The following is a 14,040-nucleotide window of genomic DNA, read 5'->3' on the forward strand; positions in this document are numbered from 1 at the left end:
TCATTTGTTTATTTTGAAATAGGAGGAGCGAGCGAATTGAGAAAAACTACCGATCGCTTCTTTCTCTTTTTCTTTTTTAGACGTCGACACCTTGTTGATATTATCATCTTCGTAGTAGATGAGGTCTGCTGAGTGACAGGCATTGTTCAAACTGAAAAAATAACATTTAATAAAAATTAAGCAATCACAATATCTTACTGGTCCCCAAGTGACATCAACGACGGCCAAATCTCGTGATCAACAGAAACGTAGCGATAAACTCCGGAAACAATCCGATCATCGGATGATTTGACCAAAGGGAGGAGCTCAAACTGAAAGTACGGAGGCATTCTCTGTGGCGCCTCAGTCTTGCCGTAAAACATGATGAAATCTTTCGCGACTACGATATATGGCATTTCTAGGACTCTTCCAGCCCAGCAAGTGTAAACCCCGGCAATCGCACCTCTTGGGAAAACGTCAGATGCAAACTCTTCCATTTTCATGAAATGTGTCCATTGGTCCGACCGAACGATATTGACAGTATCGCCGTTAGCAATTTCCAATGTGTCATCATTCTCCGGAGCTTTCATACCATAACCATTGACTGACTCGTCGTTTCTGATAGTTTCATTCAACTCGTCCTCCAAATACAAATCTTCAACACGAGTTGAATCAAAACCAGAGAACGTTTTGTTGAGATTGCCGTTGGCTTCGCGGTACGCTGGAATATTTGCTGGCATCTCTTGACACTTAAGTGTTTGATACAGTGCATGAACTAGGCAATTGTCGAGTACTGAAATAAACATGATTATTGTAATAAGGCCATATGATTTTGTTACCTTCATTCGGCATTATATTTGATCTTGTCTGTTTCGTTTCCACCACGCTTTTACTCTCACAACATGGTTCGTCAATGGTATCGTCTGTTCTTTTCTTCTTCTCAAATGCTGTTATCTCAAAAATATCTCCTGTATTGATTTTCCGTTTACCACTTCCGCTTGGTGGGTTGAGATATGTGATCCTCATAGTCAGTTTAGGATCTTCAAGTTCAAGCGGGGATCTACTTGATTGAGACATTTTGGACATGTTCTCTACAATTTTTGACACTGACATGTTACTAATTTTTTGGAATGGAATTCCAACAGTCTCTTGAAACTCTGAAGATTCAAAGGTGAATCCCGCTCTAGTCTGTGGAGTTTTGAATGGGTCATTTCTTCTAACAAGATCAATCAGCGTGTCGGCAAATAGTTCCGCTCCACGTGGATCGGACGTCATCGTTGGTGAAAGTTCGAGAGAAAGTGTTACTGTATTGACATGTCCATTAAATCTTCCATTCGCATCCTCAGCATGTTTAGTCAGAATTCGAACATTGGCTCCTCCCTCTTGTACCTGATACAATTTTTAATGAAAAACAGAAAAAATAGTGATTTCTCTTACCACATTTTCGTCACTCTCATGTAGTTTCGAATCCATCTTATGGTCTTGAAAAAAAAATAAATATATAAGAGCAGAGCAGAGCAGAGCTACCGACACTTGTAAAGTGCGTAATGAATGACTCTCTGTCAAAAATGTTGCCTAGTATACCCCACCGTGTGGCTGATATTTACCTTATATCCCATTTTATGGTGAATTCTACCGTTCTTGATCGTTTCACCGTCATACGACCGATTATCGTCATTTTACCAAGTTTCGCATTACTCCATAACATTTGATACTAGTGGAAATATAAGAAATACGTGGTATTTAGCTATAATTATTGTTTTTGGAACTTTTTCTACCTTTTCATTCCATGACGTCATATCTTGTAATTGCTTTATAGCAATGACCTCACTTATTTTATAAAAGTGCCAAGTACTGAATTCTACGATTTTCAATCATTCTACCGTCATATGTCCAATAATCGTCATTTTTGCAAGTTTCTCTATAAAATGTGATAATACGGCGATTTTCTCAAATCCTGTTGATTATACTTCTAGGTCAAGTGAAATGCAAACCTGCTCTATTGAACACAGTTGAACTTTTCCCATCCTTTTTCCATACAACAACACAGCACCACAATCTAGCAAATCGGAGGGTCACAACAAGTGACCTGGAGATGAAGCGACAGCAAAATGCTTAGATTTCTACGTCAAGTACAATGCAACCCTGCTCTATTGAACTTCTTGATCTTGAAATCTTGAATTAATTGTCTCCTAACCCCTACCCATATAACAACACAACACCACAATCAAACAAATCGGAGGGTCACAACAAGTGACCTGGAGATGAAGCACTACCAAATACACATTTTATTTTTAACTTTAACATATCTTGGATAGTTGTCTATTCACATGTGTCTTCTTAAGTAACGTTCCATTCTTTCACTTTTTTGGAAAAATACAAAATTTATATAGATACTGTAAAATAACATGTGAGTACATAGATCAATGAAACAACAAAAATACCAAAATTTTGAGAAAATAGAATAAAAACAACACAAAGTTGTTATAATAATCAATTTGAGCTTGGTGGGTTCAAATATGTGAAAATTACTGTCTTCTGTCGAAGACCAAGGTCTATTTCATGATCCGCGTCTTCAATACAACCAGCAACATCTACAGGTTTGATGTTTCCTATTGGTTTGAATTGAATAGACACATTGCTTGTATTATCATCTCCTTCGATGGCTATGGATACAATGGAACGGTCAGATTTAAACGGGTTATGAGTTTTCATAAGTTTGATTGCACATTCTCCGAATTTTTCTGAGTCGAGCAAAATCAAGGCTGGTGGTAGTTCGAGAAGAAGACGAACAGTTGCAATCGCTCCTTGAAACTTTCCTTTTGGTTCTTCACATGTCTTACTCAAAACTCTTACAATGTTTTTAGACTCTGGCTGAAATAGAAATATATGTAGATTGAACATTTCATATTTTTATATACCTTTTGGCTTGGAAGATTATTCTTGACATCTACTTGATCGGAAGATGATTCATCAGATGATTGAAGTGTTAGATCATCTATTTGAACTTTATCTTATATCTGTGAAATGACCAACAATGCTCTTTTAGCCATTTTCTGGAACATATGTGTTGTTATTCGAGAATGAATATTCAAAAGTTGAAAACAATAATCATAAATAAATGGAGGTAAAATTAAAACTCACGCACGTTATTGCACAGAATGACAATGTAGGTGGTCCTAGGTTTCCTTAAATACCATTTTGTTAGGCTCCGCCCCTTTTCAAGTGCTTGATTAGTGGTAAATTTCTGTTAAAACCTTGAAAAATGGTGAAAATGCTCGGAAATGGTAATTTGGGACTAAACACCCTTTTTCTGAGAATAACATTGTATATTGAATCAAGTTCATGTTTCAGCACAAAAATACATTACCGCACTCAAAACAAAAATGAGTTAAGTGTATCAGCTGTTCACGTGACAAGATAATGATGTTCACGTGACAAGATTATGATGTTCACGTGTCAAACTTCTGGAATTATCGGGTACTTTCTTAATAACTTGAACTAATTAATGAACTACTAATTAGCGATTAAGAACTAATTAGTACTAATTACTTGAACTAATTAATGAAATACTAATTAGCAAATGAAAACTAATTAGTTAAAACAAAATAATTAATAATTAATTGAAAATAAACAATAAACAAATAAACAACCGCTCTGGAAATACAGTTTCTCAGCTGTCAATACCTCGTGGCCCACTCGCACCTCCCCTTGTCTGTGCGTTAGCACACACCCATACCTCTCTCATGAACACAGCTTTGAACAGAGATTACCAGCATTTCCCACCTGCCGCGCGCATTCCGTTCTAAGCGACAAGCAACTTAGACACGTTCATCTTTTGATCTCTTGATCTTATCGTTGTGTATTACAAAGAAAAGAAACTTTTGGTTAAAAATTGAAATAATTGGGGCAATACTCTAATAATTCAAAAGTCACGGAAAAATATCCGGAGTGTTGAGAAAACAATCTCCTGATTGTTATGTTCTTATTTTTGAAAATTGATGATTACCATTGATATTAACTGGAACTTCAATGCAATGTTTCCAAATCTCTATCGGCAATGGAATAAAGCGTGAAAACCGGACCCAGAAACATTAGCGAGAAGCAAACTTGTCAAAATTCGGCACAGCCCGGTCCGGTCGGCCAGGCTTCAAGAAAAAGTACCTAATAAAACATAAACGCAGAATAGCTTTTTGAATTATTTTCTTAAAACGGCGTTAGAAATCAATATGAACTATAAAAGCTTCAAAAATCTTTTTGTGGCAGGTTGTGATGATCATGGCCTTCAAAAAAAAAGAAACACAAAAAAGACAACAACGGAAAAGAGAAGATACTTGATCTATTATCTGTGAAAAACCTACTTTTTTTTTAGAAATAATTTAAAGTTCTAAAAAATGTTGTTCCTAAATCCTAAATCTTGAAACACCTTTTCATCTGTTTCCTCCCATGATCACCAATCTAGAACCTCAGTTATCAAAAATTCCCAACGCGACACATATCAAAATATCCGCTCCTAAATTTCCCTTTCTGCATCAACCTAGAGACAGAATTTGGAGTTTTATCTTACATATCAAAACTCTTCTTGGGACACCAGGCAACCCAAACCGTTAATCTCCTGATCTCTTGCTCATTATCGACTTAGACATGTTGTGTGATAACTTTACAAAGAAAAAATACTTTTGGTTTAGAGAAGGAAATAATTGAGATGAACATTTCTGGGTTTCCTAGTGTTGCGAAGGGAACCTTTGACAACCGAAATTGAGCGGAAAGCGGGCGGCAGGTGGGAAATTTCTGTTCAAAGCCGTGTTTCTGCGAAATCAAAAGTTCAAACTCTGTTTCTAGGTTGATGCAGAAAGGGAAATGTAGCAGCGGGTGTTTCGATATCAGCATTTTCAAAACCCAGTGAGATAAGTATGATTAGAGAGCGGTGGAGGAAACCAAGCGGCAGGTGGCAAAGGCTTATAACTCAAATATCAAACTCAAAATGCTTCCGGGTGTATCAACAGAAATATGACCTTATCAGGACAGCCTTACGAAGTGAAAGTAGGCGGAGCTTAGGACCACTATAAATAGAACGGGACAAATTAAAAATTCAGTTTAATTCAAGACTTTCTCTGTATGAATGGTCGAAAAACAACTATTGATTCTTAATAAATTCTAAATATTTGCTTTTCTGCGATGGAGAAAGGTTAGTTATGGAACAATCCTGTTTAACTCATACCAATGTCTTTGCGATCTAATTTCTTCAATGAGTGTATTTCAACTATTTAGGTGTTCCAATCAATCGTGTAGGATAAGGATCTAAGAGAAGCCATTCCTATTCGAGTTGCGGCTTCTTCACACAACGCGGTGAGTAAATTTGAACCTTGTCTTTTGTTTCAAAACAACTGGTTGAGTATCAGGATCTTGCACGTTAGATTCTCTAAATATGAGGAGTCATGTTAAGAAAAAGTAGTAGTTCACTCGAGATCTTGTCATTGTGATCATTAAAAAAAACCAAAAAACGAATCTAATTTTGCACATTTTGTTCTTTGTTTGTGTTTTTTTAATATGATGTAAATAGGTTCATGATTATAAGGTATTTTGATATCTGCCGTAACGGATCTCGAAAATGTGTTTTCGTATCAATAGCAAAAGTTACATATCGACAAAGTAATTTGTCCTTCAAATCGACCAATTTCAGTGCAATTTTTGAGCTGTCGAGTTAAAATGACCATAACTCTCTAGGGAGTGTCCATACATAAAAGTTGCCAACTACAAAAACAAAGTTCTACTTTGGGTTTGTTGGATAACATAAAGATTTATTGGGAACGCGTCAGAACTTGATTGAAATAGGTAATTGTTGGAAATAGCGCTCGAAATGGGTCGTCCCCGTATTTTCCGGGAATTTTGGAAAACTGTCAGTTTTTGTTGGAGAATTGTGAAACTTCCACAGAATCTGAAGACATAGCTGGGAACGCGAATCTCAAAGTTTCAAAAATATACGTTCATTTTCAACCGTTTTATGAAAATCCGGGACGCGCGGGACGGCCCAACTTGTTCCATTTCGAGCGCTACTCCAGATGTTACTTTGTGGATCTGTTAACCTACAAACGCGCGCACATTTCTCGCGGCTGTAGTGTTAATCACGCTTTCAAAATAGAGGTTAATTGGCACATTTAGACTTTGGCGACGGCACGTTTGGTGCATCTTTATTGCTGTCAGTGATTTTGCAATTTTCTTTGTTTTCTACTTGTCTTTTTTATACAAAATTACATTCTCATCAACTACATTTGCCCAGCCGACAGTTACGTAACAGTTTTCCTTCATTCGAAAACGTTGAGAGAATGTTTAGAAGACCGGAAGATAAATAAGCACCATTTCCTGTGGTACCGCTGCTAATTCGTGCAAATAATTTCATGCACAAGAGATAATGCCTCTTTCCATTTTTTGACGGCTCCGTCTTTTTTCCGGAGTATTTTAATAGTTAAACTCTAAACTTCATACATAGTTTGCAGATCATAAACTCCACAAACAGACCAACTTGACTAGAAGGCAGGAAACTAAACCAACTAAGAAGCAGGGAAAAGAGTCAAATAAGATATGGATCATACAAACCGGTCTAAAATGAGCAACAGAGATGGTGTGTTCCCATGAAGATGATTTCAGCTAAGCAACAATTTTTAAATTCAGAGCGTTCAATGGTTCCTGAGGAAGAAGAGCTGGGCGCCGACGAAAACTCAGGGAAAAGAACTGAATGTTTTGAAGATGCAGATAAACAATCTGTGGCACAACACATATGTTTAAATTCTGATGCTTCCTTGAAATTCACAGTTTTTTGAATACAAGTTTAGCAAAATGACAAAGTTTTTGGCTTGAAAACAAGGAACAAAACCAAGAAACTGAAGAGAACCAGTCAAATGCTTTGAGATTCGGGGGAAACATTATGGTGTGGTCCTCTGATTTTTATGGGTATGTTTCATTTTTAATGGCATTTCTGTGACATTAAAAAAACTTTTATCCAGTGTTTATGAGATATTTTTTAAAAATACACATTTTTAATAGCGCGTTTTCACTGTTTTATGAATTTGAATAGTTCAAACTATGGTTCTGTTCCAGAAGAGACACAACTCCTTCAATTGAACGAGGACGACGAGAAGAAAAGGTTGTTCTACTAAAACCTGATAACCTTCAAAACAGCCTCCTAAATGTCAGACGGGCAAGAATCAGTGGAGTTGAGTTAGATTGGAAACCGGACGTTCCGAGTATGTTTCTTTTTTGATGGCAATTGTGTGACATTAAAAATCTTCTCTGAAGTGCTTTGTTAGATGTTTTCAGTAGATGTACATTTCGTTGCTTCCTTAGTTTGAATAGTTACTACTATAGAAGTTTTTCAGAGGATAAATACAATTCCACTCCTTCAACTACACTGTCGACGATTACGACGATTAGAACGACGACGACAAAAAGAAGTGGCTGTTGTGTTCCAAATCTACAACCGCCAGAACACCCGATCTTTCAATTTATCTCTCCACACAATCTCATTTGCTCACTTATTACTCTTTTTCTGTAAGAAACCCCAATGCCTCCCTCATATAATATTTGTTGTAAAAGAGACACAATTGTTTCCCCTGAATTAATACATTTCAAGTTTTCAATAAACGTCATGTTTGTATAAAAAATGGAATAAATGACTTTACTTGCGGATGGAGGAAAATCAATATGGGGCAAGTCATGTCACCCAAGCACGGTTAAAAAATTACATTTTTGAGACTGGGCCGAGGAGTCATCAATTTTGTGAAATTCAATATTTGATCTCAAAAGTTCGAAAGTTCATTGTCATGACAACTGGAAATGTTTCCCGAGCGGTGTTCCTTTTCCCGCTTTTCTAGATGTTTCTAGATTATTAAAAAAGGGATGAAACTAAGGTAAAGGAGTTTTGAGATTGGGATCACATTTTCTTATTTCTATTTAAAAAATGGTTTTTTTTACAAGCAGGGATATCTACCTTCATGGATAAAATTTACTAAAAAGCCTAATTATAGAGTGGTGGAAAAAATTTCCGGATGTGCATACTGATATTTTAAAATCAGAAAATCAGTTTTCGTGAGTGAATCAATTTTTTTATTACTTCCTATAGTGGGAAGGAAGAAAAAAATAAGAGCTGGAAAAATTCCAGGCTCCCACTCCGCTCTGTATCCATTTGTGGAGTAGGGCGATCTGTAGTTGAATGTTTGTAGTTGACCATGTTTTTTGTAGTGACATTAAGGTTACAGGTTGTCAAATTGAGAATCTTTTCGCTAATATGCTCTGAAAGGGTGGAATTTCATGACCAGTTTTTTTCTAGAGGGTGTCCCTACAAAAACAGTCAACTACAAACGTTATTTCTTATTTTTGCTCTGTTTATACGATACAAAATAAAATTTGTTAGACAATCAGGTGACGTCAAAACATACTGTCAAGTTGGTCAATTTTTATAGAAAACAGCAAAAAATGATAACGTTCTGAGCGGTGCTGCAAGGTTTGTTATTGTATTGTGGCCAACTCGGAAAGGTTGAAAATTTGTCAAAACACAGTTCATTCTGCTTAACAATTTTTTGGAGGGGGGGGGGGGGGTCATTCTTCTGAATACCTCTGCTTGCTACTGCTTCTGAGTGTTCACTATTCATATAATCCAATCAACGGATATCGATGATAATCCTCTTTATTTCCAAATAGAAAAACATAAGGAGATTGAGTTTCAATTTTTCCGCCTACTTTTTTTCAAGAACCTCCGCAGTTCTGGAAAAAAATAAATCACGGCCATGTTTTAGTTTAATTAGCATTAAATAAATATTTAGACGTCAATCCCTCATGATCACAGTTGTATTAACATGTTCTTTCCTTGATAATCAATGCACTTTTTAAGTGGTTTTAGAACTAACAGAATATAGTCTCAATCATTTCATTCTCCAAACCAAAAGTTACTTTTCTTTGAAAAGCCATCACACATCATGTCCAAATAGATAGCGATCAAAAGATCAAGATTATGAACTTTACTGGGTTGCCAAATGTCGCGTTGAGCGGAAAGCGCACGGCAGGTGGGAAATGTTGGTAATCTATGTTAAAAGCTGTGTTCATGCAATATCAAAAGTTCAAACTCTGTTTCTAGTTTGATGCAGAAAGGGAAATTTAGGATATGATTATCAAAACCCAGTGAGGTAAAAATGATTAGAAGGCGGTTGAGGAAACCGAGCGGCAGCTGGCAAAGGCTGATATCTCGAATTTCGAACTTAAAATGTTTCCAATTAAACGGAATTGTTCAATAACTAACTTTTTTCCATTGCAGAAAAGCAAATATTTAGAACTCAAAAAGAATCAATAGTTGTTTTGCGACCATTCATACAGAGAAGATCTTGAAGTAAACTGAATTAATCAGCTGTCATGTTCTATTTATAGTGATCCTTAACTCTGCCCACTTTTCCTTCATCAGGATACCCTGATAACATCAAAGTTCTTCATATTTCTGTTGATACGACCCCGGTAAGTTTACCGGTTAAATTTCACCAAGAATTACCGGTAAGTTTACCGGTTAAATTTCACCGAAAATTACCGGTAAATTACCGGTAAGTTTACCGGTTAAATTTCACCAAGAATTACCGGTAAGTTTACCGGTTAAATTTCACCGAAAATTACCGTTAATTACCGGTAAGTTTACCGGTTAAATTTCACCGAAAATTACCGGTAATTTTTGGTAAAATTTAACTGGTAAACTGACCGGTAATTTATTGGTAATTCTTGGTGAAATTTACCCGATTAACTTACCGGTAAATTACCGGTTTTACCTGTTAAATTTCACCGAGAATTACCGGTAAATTACCGGTAAGTTTACCGGTTAAACTTCACCGAGAATTACCGGTAAATTACCGGTTTTACCTGTTAAATTTCACCGAGAATTACCGGTAAATTACCGGTAAGTTTACCGGTTAAACTTCACCGAGAATTACCGGTAAATTACCGGTAAGTTTACCGGTTATATTTCACCAAGAATTACCGGTAAATTACCGGTTTTACCTGTTAAATTTCACCGAGAATTACCGGTAAATTACCGGTAAGTTTACCGGTTAAACTTCACCGAGAATTACCGGTAAATTACCGGTAAGTTTACCGGTTAAATTTCACCGAAAATTACCGTTAATTACCGGTAAGTTTACCGGTTAAATTTCACCGAGAATTACCGGTAATTTTTGGTAAAATTTAACTGGTAAACTGACCGGTAATTTATTGGTAATTCTTGGTGAAATTTACCCGATTAACTTACCGGTAAATTACCGGTTTTACCTGTTAAATTTCACCGAGAATTACCGGTAAATTACCGGTAAGTTTACCGGTTAAACTTCACCGAGAATTACCGGTAAATTACCGGTAAGTTTACCGGTTATATTTCACCAAAAATTACCGGTAAGTTTATTGGTTAAATTTCACCAAGAATTACCGGTAAATTACCGGTTTTACCTGTTAAATTTCACACAGAATTACCGGTAAATTACCGGTAAGTTTACCGGTTAAATTTCACCAAGAATTACCGGTAAGTTTACCGGTTATATTTCACCAAAAATTACCGGTAAATTACCGGTAAGTTTATTGGTTAAATTTCACCAAGAATTACCGGTAAATTACCGGTTTTACCTGTTAAATTTCACCAAGAATTACCGGTAAATTACCGGTAAGTGTACCGGTTAAATTTCACCAAGAATTACCGGTTAATTACCGGTTAAATTTCACCAAAAATTACCGGTAAATTACCGGTAAGTTTACCGGTTAAATTTCACCAAGAATTACCGGTAAGTTTACCGGTTAAATTTCACCGAAAATTACAGGTAAATTACCGGTAAGTTTACCGGTAAATTTCAACGAGAATTACCGGTAAATTACCGGTAAGTTTACCGGTTAAACTTTACCGAGGATTACCGGTAAATTACCGGTAAGTTTACCGGTAAATTTCAACGAGAATTACCGGTAAATTACCGGTAAGTTTACCGGTTAAACTTCACCGAGAATTACCGGTAAATTACCGGTAAGTTTACCGGTTAAACTTCACCAAGAATTACCGGTAAATTACCGGTAAGTTTACCGGTTAAATTTCACCAAGAATTACCGGTAAATTACCGGTAAGTTTATTGGTTAAACTTCACCAAGAATTACCGGTAAATTACCGGTAAGTTTACCGGTTAAATTTCACCAAGAAAATAAATAAATAAATGAATTACCGGTAAATTACCGGTAATTCTCGGTGAAGTTTAACCGGTAAACTCACCGGTAATCTACCGGTAATTCTTGGTGAAGTTTAACCGGTAAACTTACCGGTAATCTACCGGTAATTCTTGGTGAAGTTTAACCGGGAACTATTTCAACCCGTTCAATTATCGTATACGCTTAACAAATACCAAAAATGATATATGTCTTATTACAGACTTCACCCCTCCCACAACTTCCAACTTCCAATCAATCATGGCCAAACGCCCTCACTCCGATTTGAGCCAAGAAATCAATGAAGAAGCCAAGCGCATGGCCGTCACCTGGCAATTGAAATCTATCACGGATAGAGCAAATCGTGATCTCCAACGTGGACCTAAACCACCAGCAAAGTGCAGATTTTGCCAACAAGGCCATCACACATCTGAATGTCGCTCCATCAAACAAAAGGACAAGGTGAAAATTGCATTGAAAAAGAAGATATGCCAGATCTGCCTCACTCATGCTGGGCACCACCCCGCAGCATGCAGAGCTTTAAAGAACCAAAACATCCTATGCCTTCGCAAGGCGTGCGAGAATAGGTAAATAATTTGAACTCAATCTAAATTCACATTAAACGTCTTTAGATATAAAATCCACCACAAATCTATCTGTGACAATGCCACCCCGTCAACTTCACCCGACGCGTCTCCACGCCACGAGGCGGATATCGGAGAAGAAGAACTGGCAAACGGCACTTCGCAAAGCTTCCTCAAAGCAAGCAACTGAATGACTCTAGTGGACAACAAGGCCTATAATTAACCCCATTCTTATTAATCACACTGACCTTGTAATATGAAAAAACAAAACACAGTTGCAAATAAATACATTTATTTAAAATCGTTAAATCAAAGACAAATAATATATATTTACAAAAGAAAAAGAAAAAAAAAGAAAAAGTATTTTTTCTGTGAAATTTTGAAACAAAAAACTAATCCTTTTTGGATACAAAACAGCATTTTTAAGTACACGAGAATAAGAGCATTTAATATTGGAACATTGACAAAATGTTTTTGAAACAAAAATTCGAAAAAACTTTTGGAAACAAAAAAAAATGTTCGGACATTATTTTGAATTTAATTTGGCACATTGACAAAATTTTTTTGAGACAAAATTCTAATAATTTTTGGAAACAAAAGAAGTGCCAAAAATAAAAATAAAAATAAACATTATCTAGAGGTTAATGGTTGATTAACAAGACCTCCAGGGGGAAGAGATTATCAGAGCCGACTTCGCAGTCGGCCTCCTTGTACTCGGCCGGCAGCAAACGGCATACGTAGCCCTTGGGGTATCGGACATCGTAACCATAATGCACAAGGAAGTAATCCTCGATTGACATCCACTTCTTGCATCGACGATACCAGAAGTAGGCGTCCATCGCACTGCAAACACAAAATGAGATGAAAACTTTACATATAAAATGAATTACTTACTTGAAGCGTTCAATCACAATTCTCCCAAGAATTGGGTCACGCTGCGGACGATGTAAAAAGGAGACCGATAGATTTCCGAAAGAAGCCAAACGGTCGTTTACGAGCGGGATGTTGTTCCTCAGATCCCACCGCGGACACTCGCGGTTTAGAAAATGACGTAGAGACTCAGAATTGTTCATGGTGTTCGAAGAATGAAGGTTGACAAAGACTGAAAGAAAAAGAGGTAAATATAACTAACCGAACAAAAGCCAAAAATGAACATTCTCGTTGAAGACCACGTCCTTTTGTACCCTAGCAGGCACATATAACGGCCCGCCCCTTTCTGACCTAAAAATCCAACACAGAACAATTAAAATTCGCAACATTTTATGACTATGGAAAATTCCATTCACAGAAGAATAATTTCACGAAATAATTCAAAAATCTAGAATTCTTTGAATACAAAACTAGGTCAAAATCATTATCCCACTATTATCGAAAATGCACCCTATAACACATTCCCAAAATGAAGAAAAAGGAAAGGAGAGTGACCACAAACGTCAAATATACATATAAAGAATATGAAGAATCACAAGAAGGACAATAACACCCAGTCATCTCAAGAGGAGTGACTGGTACATCAAAAACTGAATGAGTAGAAAATTCCGAAAAATCTGTCACAGATACAGTAGAACTCGGATAAACAGAAACAGTCTCATGTTCAGTAGAAGAAATTGGAGTTGAAGATGACTCAGTCGTTGTCTCAACTTTACAATCCTCCGCAATAGACGGAAAAAACTCAATCCTGATGTAACACGGAATCTCCGTTGGAGTAAGAACACAGAAATAAGGTTCAGGATACCTGAAAAAATATCGAATCATTAAAAAAGATTACACCACAAAACAACCAACCCATCAAGACCAATACAGTAACGGCACGGCCCACAATTTTCCTGTAAGAGCCATTTCGGTACTACAACTGAACCTTCAATAGAAATAGAAAACAGAATAAACAGCGGAAAGAAATATGAAAAAATCATTTCCAATGATGATAAAATAAAATACAGTAGCTCTTTTATACCCGCCGTCTCGATCGCGTAGGCGCCGGAAGATGACGGAAATCCGCCATTTTTCTTTTATGTATTTTTATTGTATCACATTATCTTCCCCAGTTCCTTGAAACTTTTTATGTAATTTTCTTAAAAGCATTCCCCAAGTTTCCCCATATTTTCAATTCCCTTTCTTCCCCAGTCAGCTGTTTTTCCCTTCCACTCTTTCTTGCTCTATCTCTTATCACATAATCATTGCCGCCCGGGAGTGTCGCGCCCAGCGGACGCGATTTATAATTGTTCTATAATTATTCTATAATTGTTGCATCATTTTTTCCATCTTCAAC

General features: G+C 36.6%; 4 protein-coding genes across 4 annotated transcripts; 1 reads left to right on the plus strand and 3 right to left on the minus strand.

The window, feature by feature from the left end:
- Positions 1–1,452, minus strand: GCK72_026218 (uncharacterized protein; the record flags this gene model as incomplete). Its single annotated transcript, XM_053736741.1, has 4 exons — positions 1–151; positions 199–772; positions 819–1,368; positions 1,417–1,452. The coding sequence occupies 4 exons, from the start codon at positions 1,450–1,452 to the stop codon at positions 1–3; spliced, it is 1,311 nt and encodes a 436-aa protein (XP_053580307.1).
- Positions 1,453–2,472: 1,020 nt separating this feature from the next.
- On the minus strand, positions 2,473–3,758 carry GCK72_026219 (uncharacterized protein; the record flags this gene model as incomplete). The annotated part of the gene is made up of 3 exons (XM_053736742.1): positions 2,473–2,853; positions 2,901–2,977; positions 3,719–3,758. 3 exons carry the CDS (start codon positions 3,756–3,758, stop codon positions 2,473–2,475), a joined length of 498 nt encoding a protein of 165 aa, XP_053580308.1.
- Positions 3,759–11,448: 7,690 nt separating this feature from the next.
- GCK72_026220 (uncharacterized protein) lies at positions 11,449–11,961 on the plus strand (the record flags this gene model as incomplete). Its single annotated transcript, XM_053736743.1, has 2 exons — positions 11,449–11,774; positions 11,820–11,961. The coding sequence occupies 2 exons, from the start codon at positions 11,449–11,451 to the stop codon at positions 11,959–11,961; spliced, it is 468 nt and encodes a 155-aa protein (XP_053580309.1).
- Positions 11,962–12,412: 451 nt separating this feature from the next.
- GCK72_026221 (uncharacterized protein) lies at positions 12,413–12,844 on the minus strand (the record flags this gene model as incomplete). The annotated part of the gene is made up of 2 exons (XM_053736744.1): positions 12,413–12,614; positions 12,666–12,844. 2 exons carry the CDS (start codon positions 12,842–12,844, stop codon positions 12,413–12,415), a joined length of 381 nt encoding a protein of 126 aa, XP_053580310.1.
- Between the last annotated feature and the right edge of the window lie 1,196 nt (positions 12,845–14,040).

This window comes from Caenorhabditis remanei, chromosome X, assembly GCF_010183535.1.
Source record: "Caenorhabditis remanei strain PX506 chromosome X, whole genome shotgun sequence".
NCBI lineage: Eukaryota > Metazoa > Nematoda > Chromadorea > Rhabditida > Rhabditidae > Caenorhabditis > Caenorhabditis remanei.